The 27,929-nt window shown below is 39.5% G+C and overlaps 1 protein-coding gene across 1 annotated transcript; it reads right to left on the bottom strand.

Annotated features, from left to right (window-relative positions):
• Positions 1 to 956: 956 nt before the first annotated feature.
• On the bottom strand, positions 957 to 27,896 carry g6pc3 (glucose-6-phosphatase catalytic subunit 3). The gene is made up of 6 exons (XM_072248917.1): positions 27,562 to 27,896; positions 24,349 to 24,458; positions 20,773 to 20,863; positions 18,256 to 18,374; positions 14,888 to 15,029; positions 957 to 9,691 (listed from the first exon to the last, which is right to left on the bottom strand). The coding sequence occupies exons 1-6, from the start codon at positions 27,777 to 27,779 to the stop codon at positions 9,328 to 9,330; spliced, it is 1,044 nt and encodes a 347-aa protein (XP_072105018.1). The 5' UTR covers positions 27,780 to 27,896; the 3' UTR covers positions 957 to 9,327.
• Positions 27,897 to 27,929: the final 33 nt, after the last annotated feature.

Here is a 27,929-nt window from a genome sequence, read left to right on the forward strand (position 1 = left end):
GGAACTTTATAAAAGCCTTCTTTAAATATTTCTGAAATTGAGGGATAGGTAAGAACTATTACAAGTAATGTAGATAAATACTTTGCAGACATACAGCAAAATATTTATATTGTTTTAATTAAAACATACAAATTAATGTTAAAATAAAATGATTTAAATTATTTAAACAATTAGCTGCCCTAGGCCCAGAATTGTCATCGAGTCTGTAGGGTCTTTGACCCTTTGCCTGGTATGACTGATAGAACATTAAGGGATCGGCTGTTCTATGAACAGTCCATCAATGGAGCAGAGCAACAAATGCCGTGGTATCTTCAATATGTCCAAGACTTGCTGGAGTACCACATAAGTCCAGGCCTTGCTTGAATGGGGAAGCCAGTTCAGCCCACTCTGTTACTGTCTTGTAACTCATTCTAACCTCTATCCATACTATACTTTAGCCTTAACAGTCACACACTTACAAATACTGATTGTAACATTTCAATGGTAAACTGAGCTGTCTTCCTCAAGCACGAGTTGGTTAAAAGGACAAACTCTGTCTGTATCTTGTTTTACGGCGGTTGGCATCCAGCTTAATGGTGCATTACCGCCACGAGGACAAACTCTCCTAGAGACACCTCCTTATATACCCTCTCAAGTGAGCAGGGCATGGGTGGGGCTTAATGCTTAATCCTGATTGGCTGGATCTGAATTGCTATTTCTGATTGGTTAATTAAGATGGTCAAGTTTACCGTTGAAATGTCGCAATCAGAATCTGTAAGTATGTGACTGTTAAGACCAAAGAATAGTATGAATAGATTTAATAACCAGTTGCAAAGCTTCTGTAGGCAGTCATTTTAACCTCATCACTAGGCACCAGCTTTCATTTTCTGGGACCTAAAAGAGAGTACAAAATAACTATTAACACCATGATATACATGTTTCATTAATTGAGTGTCTGCACCACTAATGGATAACACTAATCACCAAGGCTTCTGATGTTCAAATTTCACCATTTTCTTTTTACTTTACATGGAATTGCATCTCACCAGGAGATCACAACAGGGAATATAATTGATTAAAAAAACATTACTTTTTGAAATGCCTATAGAACACTCTACATCAATAAGATACGGCCACAATAGAGTGGCAATTTTAAATGACATTTCCAGGTATTTTGTTTCCATAGAATTGACATAATATAGCAATTTGTAATTCACATCAGCACAAACTTCCAGTGATACAGAAACATAATGTGTATACCTCTTGTAGAATGCAGTAAAACCTCCTTATTTAGTCAATACTGAATGCAATTTAACTGTTCTGATCTGCAGACTAAAACAATAATCACTGATAATGTTAACCAAATCTGTCAATGTAAGGAATATGAAATACTAAAATCAGATAGAGATTTATAAAATCATGAGAGGCATTGACAGTCAAATTCTTTTTTCAGGGTAGTAATCTCATGAACTAGAGGACTTGCATTTAAAATGTAATGGGGGAAGTTTAAGGAAGATATGCATGGTATTTTTTTTACATAAAGTGTGATAGCTGCGTGGAACAGGCTGCCAGATAGTGCCATTTAAGAGGCTTTTAGATAGATGCACGAATATGCAGGGAATGGGGGATATGGATTGTGTACAGACAGAAGAGAATTAGTTTAATTTGACATCCTGCTTGACACAAACCTCATGGGCTAAAGGGTCTGTTCCTGTGCTGTACTGGCATATTCTATGTCCTATGTAATGAAGACTTTTTGCTTCCTTTTTGCACTGCACTGCAATTTATTCAACATATGCTGTGTCTGCACAATTTTATTGCAGAGTTTGCATGTGCATCCGGTCTGTGGCCAATGTACCCTAACCTTATATTTGTAGGAATAGCATATTTAATATTCCATTGCAAATCTGTTCAGGCTAACTAACTGTATACTGTATGTTTGTAGAAACTTTAAAGAAATGTCACAGGAGGATGAATACTTTTCTTTTGCATTCGGCGGAGCAGACACGACAGGTTGGATGACTTAATTCTGCTCCTACGTCTTATGGTCTTTGCATGTATCTGCTTCGAAATTGGATCCCATCAATTTTGATGCTAAAACACTCCTTGTGCCAAATCTATCCATTGCAACAAGTGTGAAACTGTCCAAAATACTCTGAAGCAAAATTAGGGGTTTACAAGCAGAAACAAGCACTAAATTGAGATTTGCATGATTCCTACCTGACCCTTCAGTTTATCCCAGCTCCTGACCCTTTGCTGTGCAGAAATATAAAATGGGGATCACCCCTCAATTTTACAGTATCTATGACAGCCACACAACAGTAACACATCATGGTTGCCATAGAGGCCACAATGACTCGGGTGAGAGGGAGACACTCCCACTTTCACTTCAAAGGACAAAGTCATTCACAGTCAATGAAAGATTTGCCGGGAGGGTAATCCTGTGTGGCAAGGAGATCACGATATCTATGTAGGAAGAGCCTAGTAGGAGCAGCTACAGTCGTTTCCAGCAGGGATGATTCAGGAAAGAAAGTTCATATCCTCACAAGATATGTCAGGCTGTCATTGCTTAGATATGGGTGGCATGATAGCCAAATGGTTAGCATAACGCCACTATAGCAGCGGTCCCCAACCTTTTTTGCACCACGGACTGGCCAACCCGGGGGGGGGGGTGGGTGTTCAAGTAGGGTTAAACTCACCTCAACATGTCTCTTACAGTTAGGGTTGCCAACTTTCACACTCCCAAATAAGGGACAAAAGTAACAGTCAAATACGGGACACTTGTGTTTACCCTGTAAAACTACCATGACTATGGGCACCTGTGTGTGCATGCGCGTACGTGCCGATTTTTTTCCCCCACAAATCGGTTTTGGCTTAATCTTCTCAACTATACTGTATGTACGTTATTTCTACTTTATATAGGCTGTGTATTTATCATATCATTCCTGCTTTTACTATATGTTACTGTTATTTTCCGTTTTATGTGTTATTTGGCATGACTTGTTAGGTTGTTTTTTGGGTCTGGGAACACTCAAAAATTTTTCCCATATAAATTAATGGTAATTGCTTTTTCACTTCACGCCATTTTGGCACAAAAGTTTTCATAGGAACGCTCTACCTTAGCAGGGGAAATACGGGACAAACCAACTTAGCCCAATATACGGGCTGTCCCGGCAAATACGGGACAGTTGGCAACCCTATGTTCAAGTTTAACAGTGCGAGACAGGGAATGAGGAAAGGTGCAGCTGACTCATATCATTTCCTCGCGGCCCAGTAGCACATGCTTTGGTGGTTGGGGACCGCTGCACTGTAGCACCAGCGACTCAGGTTCAATTCCTGCTGCTGTCTGTAAGGAATATGTATGTTCTACCCATGACCGTGTGGTTTTCCTCTGGGTGCCCCGCTTTCCTCCCACATCCCAATGCTGTACAGGGTAGTAGGTTGATTGGTCACATGGGTGTAATTGGGCAGAAGGCCGTGTTACGGTGCTGTATCTCTAAATAAAATAAATAAGATATACAGAGAGGGAATCCTCATAGTTTTTTTATTATAGAGGTCCTGAGTTGTTAAACCAAGTGCCACTCCATATCCACAACACAGGCTAGTTAAGTAACCAGAGAAACAATTCGTGAAAATCAGTTCTACAAAAAGCCTGAACCTGAAACATCAAACGTTTCTCTTTCCACAGATGCTGCTGGACCTGCTGAGTGTTTCCAGCATTTTATGGTTTTGGGTTCTGCTCATTGCAGTGTACCTGCAAAGCTGGGTGTGAGTGATATTTTGTGTGACCTGGGCTCCCCTGATATTTGGTGGACCATGTTAATGGCAGCATTTGGGGTACAAAGATGGGCACTTGGTTCCATTGATGCCCTCCCTTTTATAAAATCTTAAGGAGCATCACCATCACAAACTCCCTTATAAACTGTACTCCGTGTGCTTCCCTTCTGTGCTGAGCTGGAAGACAAGGCTGGAAATACTAGAAAAGGATATACCCCAACACCTTTCTTTTTCCCCCTCCTCTCCATGCTTATGTTGTCCTGTAGGTTCCAGCTCATTGCCCTCAGGGTTCAACTCTCCTTGTTGCTCTTCTTCATGCAATGGCCACAGTCTCAGGTTCTGCTAGATTGTACAGCACGTGGCGTACAACAGTCTCTACATCTCTTTGCTGCATACTACATTACAACCGTGGACCAATGCAGGCAACGAAGTTTCATCTTTGCCCAGGTTCCTGCTTGGCTCTTGTATATGTGCTCAGCTTCTGTCGTAGCGGAGTGTACTGCTGTGAGCAGCCTTGGACTTAGAGGGTAGCTCTTGTGTGCTGGGATTCATCCCTCCTTCATCACCAGCACTGAAAACGTAGGATGGTGAAGTCAAGCGTGCTTTCCAGAAACATAGCATTCACCATGAAGAAATTCTTTTCGTGATTCACAACAACCACAATAAGAGGGTGGAAATCTTTTTCTCTTGGTAATGTTTGTGTTCTCAATGGGTGCACTATGAACAGATGAGTGTGGTCAGTAGATGCCTGCACTTGTTGGAAAGCAGTAGTGATGGAAAATCCTAGAGTGGCAACAGCTAATACTGGAGAACATATTTTTTAGGGTGACTGGTGGAAGGTATAGAGGAGATGTCAAAGGGAAGTTCTTTACCCAGAGAGTGACAAGTGCATGAGATGCAGGGGTGGTGGTAGAGTCAGATACATTGGGGACATTTAAGAAATTCTTAGGTAGGCACATGGATGAAAGAAAAAGCTATTGGAAAGGTTGATAGCTGAGAATGTTAAAAGGACAGCACAACATTGTGCCCAAAGGACTTGTGCTGTGCTCCAAAATCCCAGTTGCAATTAAAAGTTGACAAAATTATTTCTTTATGAATACTGATGTAGCAGTGAGCAGCAAATTAGGAAACAAGACAAAGATTTGCTGTGGCTGCTTGATAAGATCCCGTAGTAAGGTAGATAAGATTCAAAGTAACCTTGAGCTCCATACAGGGAGCAGTCTGGGTGGGAGAGTATGACTGAATGTCTTTCTAAAGTCATGTATCTCAATGACAGTGCTGGAATATTGGAGCCTACATCAGAGGGATACAGGCAGGACGTGACTCTTCTTTAACTCTGCGTGTATAGACTCTTCACAAATGGGCGCATTTGTGCCTCTTGCTCTGAAAAGTAGCCAGTTATTGCCATAACAATAATGGCATGCTGCAATGAGTGGACATCTTCAAGGTAAATGCTGCACTCACTGTTTGCATAGACTTTGGAATGTCCCTATAGTCCGATTTTCTCCCAGTCCTACTGAGACTACTTCATGACAGACATAGTGTGGAGCTTTAAGTTCCAATGTGTTTGGACAAGTTGGGACATACACTATACAAAGAGTGATGTCACACCTGTCTCTGGGAAAAAAGGTTAAGTGCCTTATTGTGGATGACATTTGGAAGCACCCAGTACATGAGGCATAGGAGTAAAATTAGGCCATTCAGCTCATCAAGACTGCTCCGCCATTCAATCATATCTGATTTATGTATTATACCTTTCAACGTCACTCTTCTGCCTTTTCCCTATAACCTTTGAAACCCTTTATAACCAAGAACCTATTAATCTCTGCTTTAAAAATACCCAATGACAATGAACTCCACAGATTCACCACACGCTTAAAAAAAAAATTACAATTTCACATTTGGTGTGATTTCACCCAGGAATGATTGCTTGTATGGTCTGCTGGCAATGAAATCATATTTTATGTGGTTAGCTGTTTCTAAAAAAAGGAAATACACTATCTAATTTCTTATTAGTGGATTTATCACATTAAAATTAATGTAATCATTTTTCTTTTAAGTTGTTTTTAATTTCCTGCAACTATTAGTTTTGCAAGCAGACTTAGAGAAAATTACAATAAGCAGCAAATAAACTCCATTATAGTCTATTAATAACACCTAAAATAAATAAAATAGGTATATCAATCATTGGGGAAAAAAGTCCTACAAACATAAGAGAGGACTTTGATACAGTAATAACATCTAAAAATACTATGATCACCAATATTTAACCTTACAAGCAAATTCAATTCCATGTGACTGAATGATACTTTGAAAACTAGCACAAGCAATTTAAATTCAAAAAGGAAGATAGAAAACAGGACTTTACTGGCCAGTCTATTTAAAGTTTGTCCGTCGTCGTTGATGAAGACCTCAACACCATTGATGGTGTCGAGACTCGCGCATGATTTGGATTTAAGTGAGGGAGAGTTGTGCAGCGTCAGCCTCACTCTCTCTACCCAATTCCCATCTGGATCCAGTGGCAAGACAGAGTCGAGACGGCTGGAGATGGGACTAGGCGCAGTGGATGACCAGGACGTCTTGTGTGTCTTGTCGTGCCCTACACGTTCCACGACGCTTGCAGAGACCGCCTTCTTGACCGTTGGATCTTCCATTGGTCTTGTCCGCTCAATCCGCCAGAGTCTGTCTTCACATGCTGGGATAGACATCTCCCTATCTTACCAAGGGTTTGAGTCTATTTAATATCTATCACAGGGAAACTTAGAAAAATTCAAGGTCATCAGGTAAAATCTACATGGTTTTGCGAATGGGAAATTGTGTTTGACCAATTTATTCAGGTTCTTTAGAGAGTAACATGTTCTGTGGATACCAGTGAATGTACTATACTTCCAAGAGATATCAAGTGGTGTGATACTACCATTCCTTCTAGAGTTTAAGATGTGATTGTTAAGTTTGCCAATGATATAATGGTACATATGAATACAAGTCATGAAGAGGACAAAGGAGATATAGACAGGTTCAGTGCACAAAAAGCTGGCAGATGGATTATATGAGAAAATATGAAGTTGCCCATTTTGGCAGGGAAAATACAAAAATAAAGACATTTACTTTAACAATGGGAGACTTTAAATGCAGAAGAACCAGAGTATCTTAGGGCATGATCCACAAAACAACAGATAGGCAGATACAGCAAATTATTTGGAAATTATATTATTATTTATAGGTAAGGGAACTGAACAGAAATGTGGGGAGGACTGGTATGATCACATCTATAATACATTGAACAAAATTGTTTTTTTGGTTTTAGTATGGATGTCAATGCTTTGGAAGCAGTTCAGAGGTTTTAGTCGAAGGGGTTGACAAACGTTTAATGAAAGGGTTAATGTATGAGGCGCATTTAATGGCTCTGGGCCTGTACTCACTGGAGTTTAGAAGAATGAGGGGATCTCATCGAGACTCATCAAATATTGAAAGGCCTAGATAGAGTGGGGTTTCAGTCCAAAACATCGACTGTGCTCTTTTCCATAGATGCTGCCTGGCCTTTTGAGTTCCTCCAGAATTTTGTGTGTGATGCTTGTGAATCTGTGGAATTCAGTGCCACAGATGGCTGTAAAAGCCAAGCGTTTAAGTATATTTAAAGCGGAGGTTAACAGGTTCTTGATTAGTCAGGGCGTCAAAGGTTATGGAGAAAAGGCAGGAGAATGGGGTTGAGAGGGATAATGAATCTGCCACGATAGAATGGCAGAGCAGACTCGATGAGCCAAATGGTCAAATTCTGCTTCTATGTCTTATAGAATAACATCTGGAATGAGCAGGTTGTCTTATGAGGAAATGTTGGACAAGCTAGACTTGCATTAACTGTTATGAAGAAGAATGAGAGGGGACTTGATAAAAACAAATAAGGTTCTGAGTGTAGTTGACAGGGTGGATATGGAGAGGATGCTTCCTCAAGGGAGAACCTAGAACTAGGATCACTCTTTTAAGAATTATGTCTTAAAAAGGCTTATCCATCTTAAGACACAATGAGTGTTTTGTTTTCCTTCTCTGATGTTTGTAGATCTTTGCTGCACCTAATCTATTTCTGTTACAACCCAATAACCACCTTATGCCTAACAAAATTGAAGATATGAACAGAACCTGGAAAATTCAGATGAAGTGACAATGGTATCATCTTAACATTTTAATTTTAAATGTAAGCTTATGATTGCCTCTAGATCAAGGAGACACTGGAAAATTTTATATGGTAGCCATAACATAAAGGATGCAGAAAAGATTCTTGAGGATGTTACCAGCCAGGACTGAAGGGCTGGATAGGCTGTTTTTTCCTTTTTTCTTGGAGTGTATGGGGCTGAGGGGGTGACTTTAGCGTATATAAAATCATGAGGAGCAGAGACTTTTTTACCCCAGTCTAGGAGAGTCTAATCTACAGGGTATACATTTAAGGTGACGGGAAATAATTAAAAGGAAAACTGAAGGGGCAATTTTTAAAGCACAGAGGGTGGTGGATTGTTGGAATGAGCTACCAGAGGAGGTTGTAGAGGCAATGAGAGAGGTCAGAGAATGGCCAGACTGGTTCAAGCTAACAGGAAGGTGACAGTCACTCGAATAACCACACATTACAACAGTGGTGTGAAGAGCATCTCTGAATGCACAACACGTTAGATGGACGGGCTATAGCAGCAGAAGACCACACTGGGTTCACTCCTGTACCTAATTAAGTGGCTACTGTATGTACAGGCAAATAAATTATTCTGAGAGACATTATGAGTTGGGCTGAAGGGCCTGTTTTCTGACTTGATAAAGTGAGATCAAGTTATAGAGGGACTAGGAGGAATAGCCAGAAATATGGGCAGAAAAGTCAGCAGAACAGGGAAGTTGGAAATAATTAGCAGAAGGAAGGGAAAGTCAACAATGCATTTGAACAATGGAAGGGCCAAAATTGACCTACAGTACAAGTTTTGGGTGTATATATATATATAACTAGGGTGCCTAAGAATTTTGCACAGTACTGTAGTAGTATTATGTATTGCACTGTACAGCTGCCACACAAAAAAAAAATGAATTTCATGACATATGTGAGTGATGATATGGGTCTCCATTCTGGGCTGAGTGGAAAGGGGGCAGCAAGAGGGGAATCATGGTTGGAAAAAGGGGAAGGAAGAGGGGAGGGAGTGGGAAACACCAGAGAGACATTCTGTAATGATCAATAAAGTAATTGTCTAAAATCAAATGACACCTTGCCTGGTGGACCAGACACACCCAAGACTTGTACAGTACTGTATGTCTTAGTTAACTAAGTTGACACATCATATATGAAGGGTAGTAGTCAGGTAGTTGCCTCTCTGGTTATGGAAACTTAGAGCTGTGGAAGGGGAGCTAGAAGTTAGACACATCTGCAGTGCATATCACTAAACAGTATAGCTCAATGTAAGGACCATCCACACTCTCAAAAGTTTCACAGCTTTGATTCAGATGAGCATACAATATTGAGGTGGTCTTGGGTGATGTATATTAGTATTAATAGTGCATCAGGAGAAGGCAAAAAGCATTTTAAAATACTTTTTTTGGTTGTTACTGCTGTTTCTTAGTTGGCTGAATTTGAAAAATGGAATGGACCAGCCAGGGCATAATGGCAGTCACCAGAATGGGAACAAATGCATTCTTCAGGTAACACAGAACATAAAACAGAATAGTGGAGTACTTCGGCATCGGGACTTGATCCATAATCTCAATGATGAGCTCACAGAGAACAATGCAGACTACTTTCATCTTCCATGTCATCTTCCATCCCAGTGTACTTGCATACAACGGTGAGGAGAGTCCAATGCCAAGTCCGAGGATTGCCCCTGCATCCCTGCTTAGTGAGGAGAATGGCCTAGTGTCCAGTCGGATCCATTCAGGATTGGCACACCACTTGGTAGCAAGCAAAATTGTCCTAGAACACCCAAGACTGAATTAGTTTCAAATGAGCATGTACCTTTAAACATAATAAAATTCTTACATACTTTAATTTGCAACCAGAGTCAAGGCAACATTTTTATTGGAATTTTCATTATGTGCTTCAGCCAATCAATAGCCATTGCTCCCACATGTACAAAAGAAAGGAGAAAAATACCTATTTAGAAATCCACTTTTTTTTTTTAAAACCTGGTTGCTTAGAGCAACGTTTAGAAGATTAATTCCTGCAGACTGTGGGAAAAGCCTGAAGAGTGGACATGCTGACATTAAATATTGGCTCTGCAACAATGTGCATTTGTGAAAAATATCAGACTAACCATCACTTCTCCCTGCCTGAAAGCTCTGATCAGATTGGCATAAAACCATATGATAAGAATTTCAAATTGTGTTGCAAAACAGTGCTTTGTAAGCATTTCTGTGTGTGGAACTCTGCACACTTCAGAACACTTTCTCAGCTTCAAAACATTGACTATATCAACTGTTAAAAGAAAAGATTTCCATCACAGGAAGAAAATAGTCACTTTCTCCCTGCTTGGCAAAGATAATAGATGTTGTTAACAAAATAACGAAGGGAACAAAAATCACTGGGCATATGTTTGCTGGGCGTAGTAAATTCAGAGGCTGCAACAAAAAAAATTCATCTAAAGTACTTCAAAATCATAAAGGTAAACCCTTCCTTGAAAATTGAAGGAGTGAAGTAATTTTTCTTTTGAAGTCTTTCTTCTTGCAGAGGAAAGTACTTGGTATTAATTCCACTCTAAATAAAGAACTCAGTGTGTGAGATTATAGGTACTTGGATGACACAGAGGCTGCTTGCATTGCAGAGAACTAGGTTGAAGCCCAACTTCGCCTACTGACAGCGTGAAGTTTACATGCTCTCAGCATGACCTTGTGGGCTTTCTCTCTGAGTGATCCATTTTCCTCCAACAGCAAAGATTAAATGGCCATTGTAAATTACCCTGGACTGAGGTGGATGGCAAAAAAGAATAATACACTGTACACTGATGGGCTTATGTGAAAAAGAGCAGGTTACAGGGAAATAAAGACAGGAAAAACATTCTAACAGGATTGCTCAGTTGAGAGCCTGATGGGCTGAAGTGGCCTGCTGTGTTGTTTTAACGCAAGCCTAACTGGAAAATAATGATGTAAATTGAGGGATATTCCTCAAATGATTATTAATAAAAGGTAATCAACCTACCGCCAAGCTAAATTATTCAACAACCTTCATTTATTTAATAATTACTGAAACAACTTAGGGAGCTAGAAAAGAACTCAGAGAAAATCAACAGATTTTCTGAATGCTTTTATAAGCAAAAAGGAAATAATGTTGAGTTAACATGCACAGGATGTTGCTTCCCTGCTCCAGTCTCATTCTTACCATTTTCTGGATAAAGTGGAATTCTTTGAATAAAAATTGGAGTGAAGAATTTCTTGGAAGAGAAATTTCCACAAGGGCTGCTGTTATAATCAATTAACTAGTCTGGCTTCAATGCATCTCTTAGCAATATGAAAATAATCAGTTTATTGAGCAATTACTTGACCTGCTACTGAAAAAAAAAAGCTAAACAAGAAACATTGTGTGTCTGCAGTTGTTCAAATCCAGAAGGCTTAATTCCTTTACTAGCCAAATGCATTTGAAACATTTATGTGCAGTGCAATGAATTTAAAAAGATCTGAAAGCCTGCCCAAATGAAAGCTGAAAACTAAATAAACACTTCTACTGCAGTTACAAAACTATTCACAACATTTTCCAGGCTCAGTCAATAATTTTCATGTCATCTGCGAAACTTATACCACCTACTTTCTCATCCAGGTCATTTATGTACTGTATATTACAAACAACAATGGTCATAATACTGATCCCTTTAGTACACCTCTTGATCTCCAGTCAGTAAAGCATCTATCCACCACTACCCTCATCCTATGACAAAGCCAATTATAGATCCAGTTTTCTAACACGCCTCTGATCACTTACGCCCAAATCATCTGCACAAGCCTGTGCAGAACCTCATCAAAAGCCTTACCATAGTGAAGATTGACTTGGGGCTGGGGAGAAGTGGGGTAAGGATAGGGATTAGAGAGCTGGGAGGTTGTGATTGGTAAAGGAACGGGACCAATGGACGTACATTCAGAGTCAGCTGCTGGAGACTGTGGTGAGATATAGATGAGAAGAAATCAGTTGTTGGAGTGGGCGGTGAGCAGGGGGAACTGGTATAGGTTGTTGGGGGCTTGTGTGGAGGTATGGATTTTAGACCACAAGACATAGGAGCAAAATTAGGCTATTTGACCAATCAAGTCTGCTCTACCATTCAATCCTGGCTGATTTATTCTCCCCCTCAACCCCATGGCCTGCCTTCTCCCTGTAACATTTGATTCCCTTACTAATCAAGAACCTATCAATATCCACTTTAAATATACCCAATGACTTGGCCTCCATGCTGTTTTGTTTGGCTGTATTCATGTGTATGGTCAAATGATAATTAAACTTGGAACTTGAATTTGAACCATCAATGGCAATGAGTTCCACAGATTCACCACCCTCTGGCTAATGGAATACGTCTTCATCTCTGTTCTAAAGGGACATCCTTGTATTCTGAGGATGTCCCCTCTGTACCCTCTAGGACATCTTCTCCATGTCCACGCTATCTAGATGTTTCAATATTTGGTAGGTTTCAGTGGAGAATTGGGATGGGTGATAATCAGTGAATGGGGTCTTCTGGGAAGACTGTATTTAGCTATGTGGGGTGCACAGTCACTGCTGGACTGAGGTGAATAGAGAAGGAAATTTCTGAGAAGGAGGATCTTACTGAAGCACAGGCTGAGGAACCAGGAAGCTATGGACAAAGTTCCAGAAATTGTATCCAGGCATACATAGAATACCACTGCCATTGTCTGGAGTATCTATGCAATAGCAAGTCAAGTGTACTGAAGCCTTTCATATCTTTGCTACATTGTTTCAATGTTGATTTGTAACTTTGTCTTCCCCCAACCCCCCCCTTTTTTTTTTTTGAGTGTCGCTATTTATTTTGTCCTTCTCACATATCTCTGTTGCTGACAAATAGAACATAGAACAGTACAGCACACGAACAGACCCTTCAGCACACAATGTCGCGCCAAACCAGCTGAAAAGTAAACCAACCACTCCTCCCCAAAAAAAACTAATCCCTTCTATCTACACAATGTCCATCTCCATTCATCTTCCTCACATTCACGTGCCTATTTAAATGTCTCTTTAAAAGCCTCTAATGTATTTGCCTCTACCACCATACCAGGCAGCAGATGGCAGGCATCCCCACCCTCTGAGTAAAAATCTTACCCCTCACATCCCTCTCAAACCTACCCCCTCTCACCTTCAATGCACGCCCTCAGGTATTAGCCATTTCTGTCCTGGGAGAAAGATCTCCCCCGTCTACGCTATCTATGCCTCTTGTAGTCTTATAAACCTCTAACGATCTCCCCTCTGCCTCTACTGTTCCAAAGAAAACAACCCAAGATTGTCCAACCTCTTAAGATAGCACATGCCCTCTAAATCAGGCAGCATCCTGGTAAACCTCTTCTGCACCCTCCCCAAAGCGTCATCATCCTTCCTAGAGTGGGGTGACCAGAACTGTATGTAATACTCCAGATGTGGCCTAACCAGAGTTCTATAAAGTTACAACATAACCTCTTGACTTTCAGCTGCAACTTCTGACCTACTATGGTGTTAATACATTTAGCCAATATTCAAACCACAGCAATATGTATGAGGTAGGGGAAAAAGAAAGAAATTGCAATCCTTGTCAAGAATTTTCCCTCAACTTCCAAAATTCCTTTTCATTGGCTTCCATGGAACTATATTTGCAAGCCAAGTAAAAGGCAGCACTGCTGTTATACAGCATGTTTAGCTACTAATTGGGGATGATGTTCTAGAAGTGTTTCTTTTAGCTTTGCCTGAACAACACATCTTTTACTATTTAGCAGCAAAGGTCCCTTCAAATAAACTATACCATAACCTTTTTAAAAAAAGTAATTTAGGAGCTGGTTCTATTTAAGAAATGTGCATTTTACTTTCTTCATGAGAGTAGAAGATGGTGTAGTTAGTAGAAATGCTGCCTCGCAGATCCAGCTTCCTGTGTTCAATGCTGATCTTCATGCTGTCTGTGTGGAGTTTGGGTGCATAAAAATGACAGGATTTTCTCTGGGTGCTTTGGTTTCCTCCCATGTCTCAAGTATGCGTGGATTGGTAGGTGAACTGACCACTGTAAATTGCCCCTGGCGGGCAGATGGTAGAATCTGGGAATGACAGGTTGGAATGTGGAGTGGATAAAATGAGTTAGGGGAGGATCAGTGTTTGATGGTCAACAGGGATTGGTGAGCTGAAGGGTCTGTTTTTATGCTGTATTTCTCACCTCTACCTTCTAACTACAATCATTGGGCAGAAGAATTTTCTTCTCCCTAAAATCTGTTTTTTTTTTCCCCTTGTAGTGCCCTGGTTCACATCTTTACTATTATGCTGTAGGTATTTCATTTAGCAGCTTTGTAAGAGCTGCTTGTTCTACTTTCAGCCTGTTTAGGTTACTGTTGAAGATAAGGGATCATGTTTGTTCGAGAGGAGATGAAGAGAGAAGACACTGGGGAGAACCGGTCATAGGATACAACCTGGTGGGAGACCCGTTTGTTCGAGATGCATTGCGAGCGACGTTCGGAAGGTGGTGTGTGCTTTCACGTTTACCGAGGGCCCAGTGTGTGAGTGACAGAGAAGTTCAAGATGAGCTCCAACTTGTGCACATTTGACTGTTTAATTAAAATGGGCCCTTTTCTTTTTATTATTCTTTACTAACCCTTTAGTTAAGATTCATAAATATAATTCCTTTAATTGCATGTAGTGTACTGTCTGTTATTTCGTAGCACTAATTTGTAACAGCGTAGCCAATTACACAGCATCCACACAAACAGGGGCTTGGGGGGGGAGGGGGGAGGTCTCGCACTTCAATCTCACATGTTTGACAGGGCTGAAGATTGTCTTCCCTAGGCTTATGCAGCCGAGGAAACCAGCGTTTCATCTCTTTCCTAATTGTACTTACTTTCTCTTAAAGAAGTTTGCCACATAAAACACACAGGAATTTTCCAAAATAAAACTTCACACAAGCAATAACTGCCAGAATGACAACGAGTAAAAAAATTCCGCACTTACCAGGCAACATTGACTCCAAAGTAATGCAATCCCCAGTACAGGCACATAGCACTGAGCAGCAATACGACTGAGGTCACAACGTATTGAATTAATTTCAAATTCTCAGGTATACGTTGGCCTAGCAGAAAACCAAGTACAGCACCTAAAATCCAAATTGAAATTTTAATGACTATTTACATCAATGCTCACAGAATATTTGCCTTCTTTTAAGCCTTTACATCAAGATAATCTTTAAATAGTTGGTTGAACAGTTAAATCACAATGACATGTTAAACACCTACCACTAAAATTCTGATGTGATACGTGGTCTAACTACTTTACCCTGGGGGTATCAACAGTATGACTAAAGTGTCATACTACACCTCAAGAAAACGTGACAACAAAGGTAACCATGGATCAGTCTCAGTAGCATCCAGTTTCACATGGATATTGAAGCACATGGTAACTTTACCTCAGCTGTATATGATCATTGGCCAAGAAAAATCAGGGAGGATTCAAAAGAGAAATGGGACTCAATCTCTCCTTCTCTGATGACTTAATGGCTTAACAGCATATTGTTTAAGAATGAAATGAACACATCAGCAGTCTTGCCTCTATTTCCTGCTACCTGCTGAGTTGGCTAAAGAAGGGGCAGTAAGAAAACCAAACCCCAAATATAGCAACTCAGCACATAAAAACAAAGTGTGTACAAGGGGTGATTGACAAGTTCGTGGCCTAAGGTAGAAGGAGTCAATTTTAGAAAACCTAGCACATTTATTTTTCAACGTAGACCCCTTCTACATTTACACATTTAGTCCAGCGGTCGTGGAGCATACGGATCTTGGACCTCCAGAAAGTGCCCACAGCAGGGGTGATTGATAAGTTCGTGGCCTAAGGTAGAAGGAGATGAGTTATACAGCTCTCGTTACATGCACATGCAGTCCAACTCTTTCAGTGATTATGCAGAAAGTTTGAGATTAATAACACATCAATTAATAACTCATCGGGGTGATTAATAAGTTTGTGGCCTAAGGTAGATGGAGATGAGCAAAACACATTTAAAAGATCAAAAGTACAATAATATTTGTGCCATGATTGAATATTAGTTTTCTTATTTTATATTTTTAAAAACTGAATGAGAACTGGATTCCCATTTTGAGCATTGCTCGAAGATACGAAACGGGTGAAACACATATCTTATCAGTCTAAGATGGATTTAAACCTATATTCGTGGTGTAAAAGGAACAGAACCAATATAGTACACACAAAATGCTGGAGCAACTCAGCAGACCAGGCAGCATCCATGGAAAATAGTACAGTCGACGTTTCGGGTCCAGACCCTTCATCAGGACCAATATAGTTCTTTCCCCCCCACACATCATTCTCGATAAGAATAATCCTCTCACAACCTGCTCTGTGGCAAGCTCCACAGAGCAGGTTGTGAAATGATTATTCTTACAAATTTCTTCATTGTGCCAACTTTGCATTTGAAAATGTGACACTACATATTTTATTCACTCCATATTACATCACAATGTCTAAATGATACTGATGCTTTCACAGCTATTATCCTTTGATGTTTTTTTTTTAAATTCACGGCTTAGGGAAACACATCTAACTAATAAATATCACACCCAGTTGGAAATTAAAGATCTCATGGAGAGCTAACAGCCAGAATGGAGATAACTGCGCAAAAAAGCCTAGTGACTGCACTGCTCTATTTCTGTATTTTTGGACATTAATCATGCACAGTTTACTATGGTTCAAATTTTGGAAAACCACCAGTAATGACATCATTGCACATGAGACCAACAGCCTCTTTAGGATTTGAACCACTTAAATCCTGAAGTTGCTGTCAGTGGTTAAATTCCCCTGAACAAGTTCTGTTGGCTGTAATCTTCTACCCTGGAGTAAAGAGAAGTCTGTTGAGATGATAAATTTTTCATATATTTACCAATTGTATTCATTACAAAACCTTGTACAGGTTAGAACTTTGTTCCACAATGCTTGTTGAGTTTTTAAATTCTGCATTATGCCATGATTATTGCATAGTAAATGCTTCAATCCTATAATAATTCAATGTAGATTGTAATTAGCTCAAGCAACACACATAAAAGTTGCTGGTGAACGCAGCAGGCCAGGCAGCATCTATTGGAAGAGGTACAGTCGATGTTTCGGGCCGAGACCCTTTGTCAGGACTAACTGAAGGGAGAGTTAGTAAGAGATTTGAAAGTGGGAGGGGGAGGGGAAGATCCAAAATGATAGGAGAAGACAGGAGGGGGAGGGATGGAGCCAAGAGCTGGACAGGTGATAGGCAAAAGGGATATGAGAGGATCATGGGACAGGAGGCCCGGGGAGAAAGAAAAGGGGGAGGGGGGGAAAAAAACCCAGAGGATGGGCAAGGGGTATAGTCAGAGGGACATTGGGAGAAAAAGGAGAGAGAGAATGTATATATATAAATAAATAACGGATGGGGTACGAGGGGGAGGTAGGGCATTAGCGGAAGTTAGAGAAGCTCAAAATATTTTTTAAATGTTTAGAAAGTTGATTATATTTTCACTTCCACCTTGGACTTATCTGATGCCCTAATCTTTATCTTAAACAGTCTGTAAAATGCTTCAAGTTAGTTTAAAGTGCTTCATATGGCTTTAAGTTCTTCCTCCTTGTAATAATTTTTTTGACAATGACTGGCTGCTCTGGTTGCCATAGATCCTTCCAAGTGTTCCATGACAACAAAGAATGTTGGAAAAGGGGAAGACTGGAAAAGAGATCACTAGCTCTCTACTTTCACTGTCTTCAAAGTTCAGGCCACTGTGCCCTCCAAGTTCTGTGCGTTATAGTTTTCACTTTTAATTGAAAAATGTACTGGCACTTCACTCCCTTTAATAAGAGGTGTAAGTGTGTACTTACAGTTACAAACTCTGTACAATCCTCCAAAGAATCTACATCTTAAAGTAGTCCAGCAGTCCTTGGATCGGATTAGGTTCTGTATGTAATCGCAATATCGATATTGAACACCTTTTCCAATCTTTGAACTATCTGATGCAGCTATGTTAACTTGCATCTCTTTGAATTAATTTAAGGATTAAAATCCTAAAGTGTTCTGATGCATATGCGGATACAGAGTTCTGCTCGTAACCTTGGATGATATGCCAATGTCTTTGTGTTTAGAATTGGCAGTGGTAGAGGTGTTGATGTTAATAAATTGCTTTTTCTGCAACTCATTCTGTTAGGCACCGGCAGCTCCTGAGACTCACTGGTGTGCCACCACAAGAACAGTAGGAGGCATATCTTGAGAATGAATTTCAAATGAGAAAATTAAAGACAAATATCAATGCACTTTTTCGATACAGACACTTGTATTCACCCATGATAATTAAAGATCTAACCTGTAATTATTCCAGCAAGGACTTGATGTGGAAAATGAGCCAAAATAAATATTCTGGAGATGCCAATTGTCAGCAGCAGAGCGATATACAATACTACAGGAATGTTCCTTGCCAGTGTGCTTAAAGTAGATAAAAAAAAACATTATTATTGGCATATTTTAAGTGTTGAAATGTATAGAAATACAATATTTGATTAACTAGGAAGGGATTCTGCACTTTAGGTACCCAATGTCAAAATCAAGTCTAAGAACAGGGTAGCTGGAGGGCATCGACAGAGAGCAGAAGGAGATTGACTTCAGGATTTCACTAACAATGAAAAGTTAAAAGTTAAAAGAGACAATGGATGGCTTGGAGTCTTACCAGCAGTCTCAGTGTGCAAGTGCATCATATATACAGGACACTTTGAATGAACTAGGGTTTGACACTAAACACTGCCTCAGGGAGTGGAGAACCATCCGAAACAATCGCCCTACTGAGATTTAGTCCGATGAAAATTGATAGTCAAATGACACAGGAAGAGTATGGCTTTTCCCTGGGGTAATGAACAATGGTGTAATAACAACAGTACAGTTGGAGGAGTAGGTAATATTCTCTACAGGTATGAGCGCAAATCCCAAAGGCTGTGTTGTCAGCTTAGTGCCAGGGCTAAGGAACCGATGACAATTGAAAGGACAAAGCAGGTTCTGCTAAAATTTGACAAACTGCATTATAAATGTAATAATCTTTGGATTACTGTTTGAAATATATGAAAATTGGCAAAGAGGAAGTAAGATAAGGAAAATGGATGTGGGATTCAATGTTAATATTAGAAAAATGGGTTTCAATTCATAGGGCACTGGCAACAGTACTGGGAAAGAGGAAGCTGTTCCATTGGGATGGGCTTATCTTTATTTATTTATTGAGATACAGCGCAGAATAGGCCCCTCCAGACCCTCGAGCCACGCCCCCCCAGCAAGCCCCTGATTTAATCCCAGCCTAATCACGGGGCAATTTACAATGACCAATTAATCTACCAAATGGTACATCTTCAGACTGTGGGAGGAAACTGGAGCACCCGGAGGAAGCCCACATGGTTACACGGAGAACAGAGAGACTCCTTAAAGGCAAAAGCAGGAATAAAGCTAGGACTAGTGTCCCAGTGAACTACAAGTTAGCATATTGCCCTTAATCTAAATAGTTGGCGGGAGGGTTTGATGAGGAGAAAGTTAGAAAGTGAAAGCAGCAGTAATGGTAGCCAAATGGCTAATGAAAACCCCACAATTTTCCCATTGAAACTGGTGAAGCACGACGATGACTTGCTAACAGCAAAAACAACTATTAACTACCTTATTAATCACACTTTTTCTAGAAAACAATCAATTCAATCAATAGCCTGTGATTTCCCTTTTGGAGTCGAGCTTTTGAACTGCCTGTATGACCTGACATTTTTGCAGCATGAACTGGAGTCATGAAAGTGCAGGACGTTGCAGTGTGGCATAAATGGGCCGAATTGAAGCGGTGGAGCTCGAGCCCCAAGAACCTATCGAAGGAGCAAGGCCCGGGTCCGTGAGCGAGGAACAACCCGCTGTTTGAGGCTGTGGCCTGCAACTAACAGGCTCCTGGATCATCTGTGACTAGCTTTGTGACTGTAGACTCACTTTTGTGAACTTCAGTTCTGAATGTTGTTTGCTTATTTTTATAGATTGCACAATTTCTGATCATTGGGTGTCTGACAGTCTTTTTTAAAATGGGTTTTATTGGGTTTCTTTGTTTTGTGGCTGCCCGTAAGGCAACAAATCTCAAGGTTGTATATAGTATACATACTTTGATAATAATTGTACTTTGAATCATCAGGAAGCAATAGTGCATATTAACATTTATTTCCACAGATGCTGCTTGATTGGCTGAGTTCTTCCAATATCTTTTGCTTCAGATACCAGCATCTGCAGCTTTATTCATTTTCGTTTCAGAAATGGAGGAGGGTGTAGGTCTGGAGTAAATGAGCAGCTTAAAGAAATTAATATTGCTGAAAATAAGTACAGTAGTCCCCATGTGCCATTCTTGTGAACTGTCTGTAATTTAATTGTTTATTTTCTATAGTAATCATATTGTATTGCTTTACACACACTTGGTATAATTCATTCATTTAGTTGAATGATCACTCTAATGTAATCCATTGTTATAGCAATGGAATATACTGTATACCGCATCCAGTTATTAATGAACGTAATAAACATTTTATTATTACTAGCTTAAAAAAGGTTTAAACATACACAGGGGAATTTCAGGAAAGTTGTATTTCCATATGTCAAGCCATCAGTAATTTGAGGAGCCTCTGTATAGGAGAAATTAATTTGACTGGAAGACAATAAATCACCAGGGCCCAATGATCCCAATGAAACAAATAAGCAAACAACATTCAATTCCTTCAGAAAGGGAGATAACTGTCAGTGAGGGAGGTGAGTTATACAATCTGTGTTTCAGGGTTGTGACATTTCTTAACTATTTTTATGTTTAATCAGTTAAAGCAGCACAAACCTCCTAGTGCGATTGTAAATGAATGTGGAAAAACTGGTCATCATAAGCCACCAAGCTGCAGCTGTGATCATCGCATGGCCTGACGGACTGCCTGAAGCATAAACAAACATTACAAGTGAACTCGCATTTTATTTCCCAGATCACAAGTCACAGATCTGATGCAACAATGATTCCAAGAGCTGAATCCGAGCTGTCTGTAATGCAGAGATAGGTATAGTAACCAGGCCATAGAATGTTCATAGGATCTCAGTCAATTATGAAAATAATTGCATACCTGAAATATAGTGTGAATTATAACAGTACTTCAGTTTTAAAAATGTGTCCTGAGAATAATTCACAGCTACATTTAATTAAAAATAAAAAGGAATCTAATGAATGCACTCATGAATTAATTATAATAAAATATTTCCTGTCACTTGTTAGTTCTAGCCTTCTGTGGCTGTCATTAGTAGAGATTGAAAATTGTGAGTATACTTTTATTATTTTTTTGTTCATTAACAACCATTTATACCTGTATTACTCCACAATAAACAACTGTAGATTCATGCATTTGTATGATAGGGATAGTGGATTGAGTTAGCATTTTGAGTCCTTGAGCTGAATGGAACATCTTAGTCAAAGCCAGAACCACAGGATGGGGTAAACAATTCTTGGGACCACAATACCAGTGGGCAGACATTGTCCAATGATCAATAATGACTTGCATTTACATTGGGACTTTAACAAACTGAAACATCCAAAACAAAATTCCAGGAATGTTCACAGGTGCTACAGTAGAAGATAGAGGGGCAGATAATCAAAAACTGGAGAGAAGATGGGTATGCATTTGAGAAGAGAACAATTTCAGGATGTTATTTTATTCCCCTACAATGGAAATATCAAATATTAGGGGGTACAGTGAGAGAAGGAAAATTTAAAGGAGACATGAAACAAGTTTTTTTTTAAAAAAGTAACAGATGCCAGGAATGCACTACTAGATATGATAGTGACATTTAAAAGGCATTTAGACAGGCACATGATCAGGCAAGCAATGAGTGATTATGGACCACACAAAGACAGATGGGATTAGACAATAGGTGCAGGAGTAGGCCATTCGGCCCTTTGAGCCAGCACCGCCATTCACTGTGATCATGGCTGATCATCCACAATCAGTATCCAGTTCCTGCCTTATCCCCATAACCTTTGATTCCGCTCTCTCTAAGAGCTCTATCCATCTCTTTCTTGAAAGCATCCAGAGACTTGGCCTCCACAGCCTTCTGGGGCAGAGCATTCCATATACCCACCACTCTCTGGGTGAAAAAGTTTTTCCTCAACTCCGTTCTAAATGGCCTACCCCTTATTCTTAAACTGTGGCCTCTGGTTCTGGACTCACCCATTAGCAGGAAAATGCTTTCTGCCTCTAGCATGTCCAATCCCTTAATAATCTTATATGTTTCAATAAGATCCCCTCTCAGCCTTCTAAATTCCAGAGTATACAAGCCAGTTGCTCCAATCTTTCAACATATGACAGTCCCGCCATCCCGGGAATTAACCTTGTGAAAGTACGCTGCACTCCCTCAATAGCAAGAATGTCCTTCCTCAAATTTGGAGACCAAAACTGCACACAGTACTCCAGGTGTGGTCTCACCAGGGCCCTGTACAGCTGCAGAAGGACCTCTTTGCTCTTATACTCAATTCCCCTTGTTATGAAGGCCAACATGCCATTAGCTTTCTTCACTGCCTGCTGTACTTGCATGCTTGCTTTCAGTGACTGATGTACAAGGACACCTGTATTAGTGTAACTTGGCAAAATGGTCAGCAGAGACATCATGGGCTGAAGGCCCTATTACTGTGTAGTGCTGTTCTATGTTACTATTTTGGAGATAAAAGGTTGCTTGGAGACAGCATGATAGCTTGAGGGTGAAGATGGCAGATTTGTAAGGTGGGGGATAGAACCGAGAAAAGGGAACAGTGCCCAATTAAGCTAGTTACAGGCCAGGAAGAAAAGTTACATGCTCACCAGTTTGGGTGGAGTAAGGTTCAGGGGAAAAAATGGACCTGATAGACAAGATAAATTTGGAAAGAGGAAGGAAAGGTACCAGTTCACAGCCATGGACATAATCTCAGGAATCTATGGAGGATTGAGTTCAAGAGCCACAAGGTAATGCTACAACTCTATAAAACCCTGGTTAGACCGCACTTGCAATTTTGTGATCAGTTTTGGTCACCTCGTTGTAGGAAGGATGTGGAAGCCTGAGAAAGGGTGAGAGGAAATAGTCACCTTTTTGCAGAAACAGAAAATGTTGTGAATTCTCCACAAGTCAGGCAGCACCTGGTCACAGAAACAAGTGAGATTAGGAAGGAAAAATGGGATGCAGATGGAGATTGGTGCACAGAAGAAACATTATTTGACCATTTATGTGATTGGCACAGTAGTGAGGCTTTGTGAGATGGTAAGTACAGATGAGGGTGTTTTTATGGAGAAGGCGAGGAGCTGTATGAACTAAAAGGAAGATAGTAAACTCAGAGGAGAGAGTGCATAGAGATAAAAAATTGAAATTACTGAGAATAAAATGAAGTGGAACAGAAAGGGAGTAAGAAAAGCAGTGACAATGCCTTGTCAAAAATACAGTGTGGTACTTGAGCAGGTGGTAGAGTTTAAGAATATTAAATAATAGTTGGCAGAACTGAAATAAGATTGGAGAGTCAGACAAGAAAATATGCCAAGAGAGTGGAGCAAAATATTTTTCGATGAAAAGTCACATTATAAATGCAGGAGTGTGGGTGAGGAAAGCCATGAAAAGCACAATTAGGTGAGGAAGTTTCATTAGTGAAAAACACCAGCTCTTTGCCAGATTCCCATCACTTCAATCATCTGCAATTGGGTCAGGGAAGACAGGAATCTGATTTTACAAGGAAGGAAATATTCTGAAGGAAGAAGGGGGAGGGGTAGCAAAAAGTCATTGATGGCAGAGTCCACAATGTCAGCACTGGAAAGGTTTTTCCATTGATAGTTTCCAGGAGGTTTGCTAGATAGGATATTTGGAAAGGGAACCAAATGGACAGCTCCAGTTGCTGCTTGCATTGATGCAAAGACCAATACAGTGAAAAAGAAAAACTTTCAAAGATGTTAAAAGGGTGTAGAGAGAAAATGTAAGCTTCTTCAAGGTAAGCCTTCTAATTGAAGGTCAGAATTACCTGAATAGCAACCAAATGAACAGCGAACAACTGGACACATTAAAAATGACCACACTGTGAGAAGATTAGCCAATTTTCAATTTTAACTTGCTAGTTAATAAAACATATTGAAACTGGCAGATTCAAGTCAGTTCTGCATTCAATAAAATGTGTTCTTAGACTGATAATTTACTGCAACTACTTTCTCATAGGAGTAAGATTTGGGTAAACGTGTGACATTTAAAACAAACCCTAACAGTAGAGATATGTATTGAAACATTTTTAAAAATAATTCTAATTACAAACTTTGAAACCTAATTCCTCTAAATAAATTTAAAATGTTAATTTGTGACTCAACTCTCTGAAAATCAGCTAGCAAGTATACATTTAAAAGTCATATTGTACTCCATTGTAACAAACCTGGACCAGTTTCACAGGAGCAGAAAAATTGCTGTAACTTTGGCATCTGGTGCTTACTATAGACCCCCGATTCATGAATCCACCAAAATGGACGCTCACCAAACAGCAACCTATTGGGAAAGTAAGAAACACTCAAATTTGATCTGTAAAACTGATTTTTGCTGAGATTACACTTTCAAGATTTCATTTCAGCCACTCTTCAAAACCAAGATAAGAAATTTATTTCATTAAACTGAGGGAGATGCAGGACAGGGTTTTTCAAGGAATAATAAACAATAGTAATTTCAGTGACAATTTTGTCCAAATATTCCCATAAGGGTACAAAAGGAAAAATAAAGAATGTTATTTCCTGCAGCCCCATCCTCAGTGCAAGAGAGAGTCATATTCAGCTGAATTTTCTTTTTTAAAATTTTATTTTTATTTGGATAAGGTATTCACAAGTAATACACAAACTGTTTTTTTACATATGTAACCTTTTCCATTTTTTTATGTGAGTAAATCTATATTAATTTGTACATTCACAAGTGCACATTGAGATAATATAGAAAATAATTAGGCACTCAAATAGATGTTTATGTGCAATTGTAATTCCACTCTATTAAAATAAGTAATGATAATAGTTGTTATAAAAAATATTAATAATAGTGGTTGAATACTAATTTCCATGTATCTCTTTTGGTCCATTTCTTTCTGGTCCAAAATTTCCCCAGGTCTTTTCTTTACCTGTGTTAATTCCACATTTTCCAAAAAAAAGAACAGTAAACATTCGAGCCAAGGGTGCTTACGTTAACACTATTACTATGTTGGTGAGACAAACAGTATAAACCATTAGGAGAGTCATCTAAAGTCTGCTCGCTCTGGGGTTATAAATTCAATCCATTTGTTCCAAATTTGATAAAATTTTTCCTTTTGAATTCTCAGAGAGTAGGTTATCTTTTCCATTTTAAATATTCCCAAAATGATTTCATGCCAATCTTCTAATGTCGGTGATTCAGCTGAATTTTCAAAGTACTGTATCTAAATATGTTACTATTGCATTTCACTGCAGAAAGAAAATCTTATTTCAAAGTGCATAAAACTGGAAAAAATCATGTTATGTTATTGAATTTCTAGGCAAATATAGTTCAAGTGCAATGAACTCTCCCATTAAAATATCCTCTCAACATTCATCATTAAATTGCACATAAATTGTTGTCAACTGAGAAATGATTGAAGCATTAATCTACAGCAAACAGATTACGTGGTCAAAGTTAAAATACGGAAATAGTCAACAAAAAGGAGAAAAGTTAACTCCCCTTAATAGATATTTATATTCACATTTAAGGATACGATCTTTTTGCCAAAATGTGTTTGATGATATTTTCAATTTACTGTTCAAAATAATCCAGTTTTACTCTCTGTTCTCTGTAAGTGATTTATGGTGGGATAAGCTCATTGTGCAGCAGCAATCATAATCAGAAAATATTGCCAATATTTTGTCTCTCCCACTGTTGAATCCAACTACATTCAATACCCAACACCCCATGTCCTCAAGTTACTCTTCTGACACAATGCTGCCCAGTAATCAAATTTGGCAGGTTTTTGAACTATGTAGGTTAGTTTTAAAATGGCAGGCTCTTCTTTCATCTTTACAGGGATGCTTTCAACATTAAGTAATCTTAAAAATATAAAAAGATGGTCTAGTGAGAAGAGGAGTAAAGAAAGTTATATTTTAATTTAACTCATTTTCTAAATTAATATTGAAACAGATACTCTGTGCCTAATAGTGTCTGGATATTCCATGTCTCTATAGTGTTCTGCAATGAGAAGGATTCCTTATTGTGATACAGGAGGCCATTCAGGCTATCAAGTTGTGGCTGGCTGCCAAAGCTATCCCATCAGTTTCATTTCTGCTCCTTATTTGCCTATTGCATTGCCATTTTTTTCATCCCATCAATTCCCCTTTAGTCCCTTATAGTCACTAATTTTTCTACAGTAGCTAATTAACCCATCAGCACAGGAGAAAACCAAACACCCAGTGTAAACCCACACAATCACAGGGAAAATGTGCAAACTCCATACAGGTGCATCTGAGTTCTGGATTAAATCTGGAGCTGCGAGGAAGCAACAATTGCTCCTACGCCACCATGTACTCTATCAATAAAGCATCAAGCAATGAGAAGGAGGTCCTGCCGAAGGGTTTCAGCCCGAAACGTCGACTGTACTTTTTTCCATAGATGCTGTCTGGCCTGCTGCGTTCCTCCAGCATTTTGCGTGTGTTGAATGAGAAGGAGGGGCTTTGTGAGGACACCTCTTAAAGCTGTTCTCAGGTACAAAAGCAAAACAATCAAAACCTAATCATTTTATACCCATCTCAACCATCACCGTAAACAGAAGAACCTCAAACATACAACTAAAATATCTAAGGATGAAACACAATTACATCTGAAACTTTCAACTCTCTTAATGTTAATCTTACTAGGTAAATTATTCTGATCTGGATAGCAACCAGAATACACACCCAATCTATCTTGGATGGCCACGCTCTCATATAATTTGTGTCACTTGTAGGGACATGAGGTTTGAAGAGAGGAAGTAATGTTTCTGAGCTTACAAGGATACATCCTCCCAAAGTTGATAGCTCTACTTTACACTAACGCCTTCCTCAAGAGGAACTATAGTTACAGACGTTGATCTTCACTTTATCTTCTAGGCTAACAATTTTAAGACATTAGAGCTTGATACCGAATCTCTTCCTTTCAATTTTGACACTTCAGTTTGTAATCTCAACTATAAAATATATGGTTTATATTCTATTATACATGATTATTTTTTGAAACAAGCTTTACATAATAAAGTTTTTTATGAAGGCCAATGAAGCAACCATTTTGCAAAAGCAATAAAAGCTGTTCAATAAGTTTCCTCAACACAACATTCCAATAGTGAATTAGCGGTTTTAACATTGACCCAAACAATCCAGCGACGGAAAGGGAACTCCCTTATCTCACCTGATGATTATCACTAAGATAGGCAGTAAAATACCTCAGCACTAGAAATGACCGTTCACTGCATACTTAAAAAGCCATTAATTAGGTGCAAATAAGAATGTTTGAGTTACAGCATCAAAGGGCATATCAATGATTCAATCGCCATCCTTGGAGAATGGGAAACGACAGTGGTCGTGGATACATTGGAAGGGAGAAAGAAAATTGGACCCAATAAAGAGAAACTTACCATTTAAATACTAAGTTCAACCATTCAGTAAGTACAGTGATCCACAACACTGAAATCCCAATCTTTCTGTTGAGGTAGTACGTTACAGGGAAGTAAATAAAAAAAGAGGTTCTGGGGTCCCCGATCCAACTCATAAAGAGCATACTCTTTTCAAAGCCACCGAGAGTTTGCTGCAGAAACTCAGCCATTTGGATACCGTGCTTGTAAAGCGGCTCCATCGCGTTCTGAGGGCGGCCAAGCGCGGCGAACCGCAGCCAGCAATAACACCGGACGTCTCAATGACTGAACCACTTACGTTCTCTTCCCCGGGTTTGTCGGACAGCAAACCAACGGTGACAAACCTCGCTTTCCATACGGCGATTACAATC

Source organism: Mobula birostris, chromosome X (assembly GCF_030028105.1).
Source record: "Mobula birostris isolate sMobBir1 chromosome X, sMobBir1.hap1, whole genome shotgun sequence".
In the NCBI taxonomy this organism is placed as follows: domain Eukaryota; kingdom Metazoa; phylum Chordata; class Chondrichthyes; order Myliobatiformes; family Myliobatidae; genus Mobula; species Mobula birostris.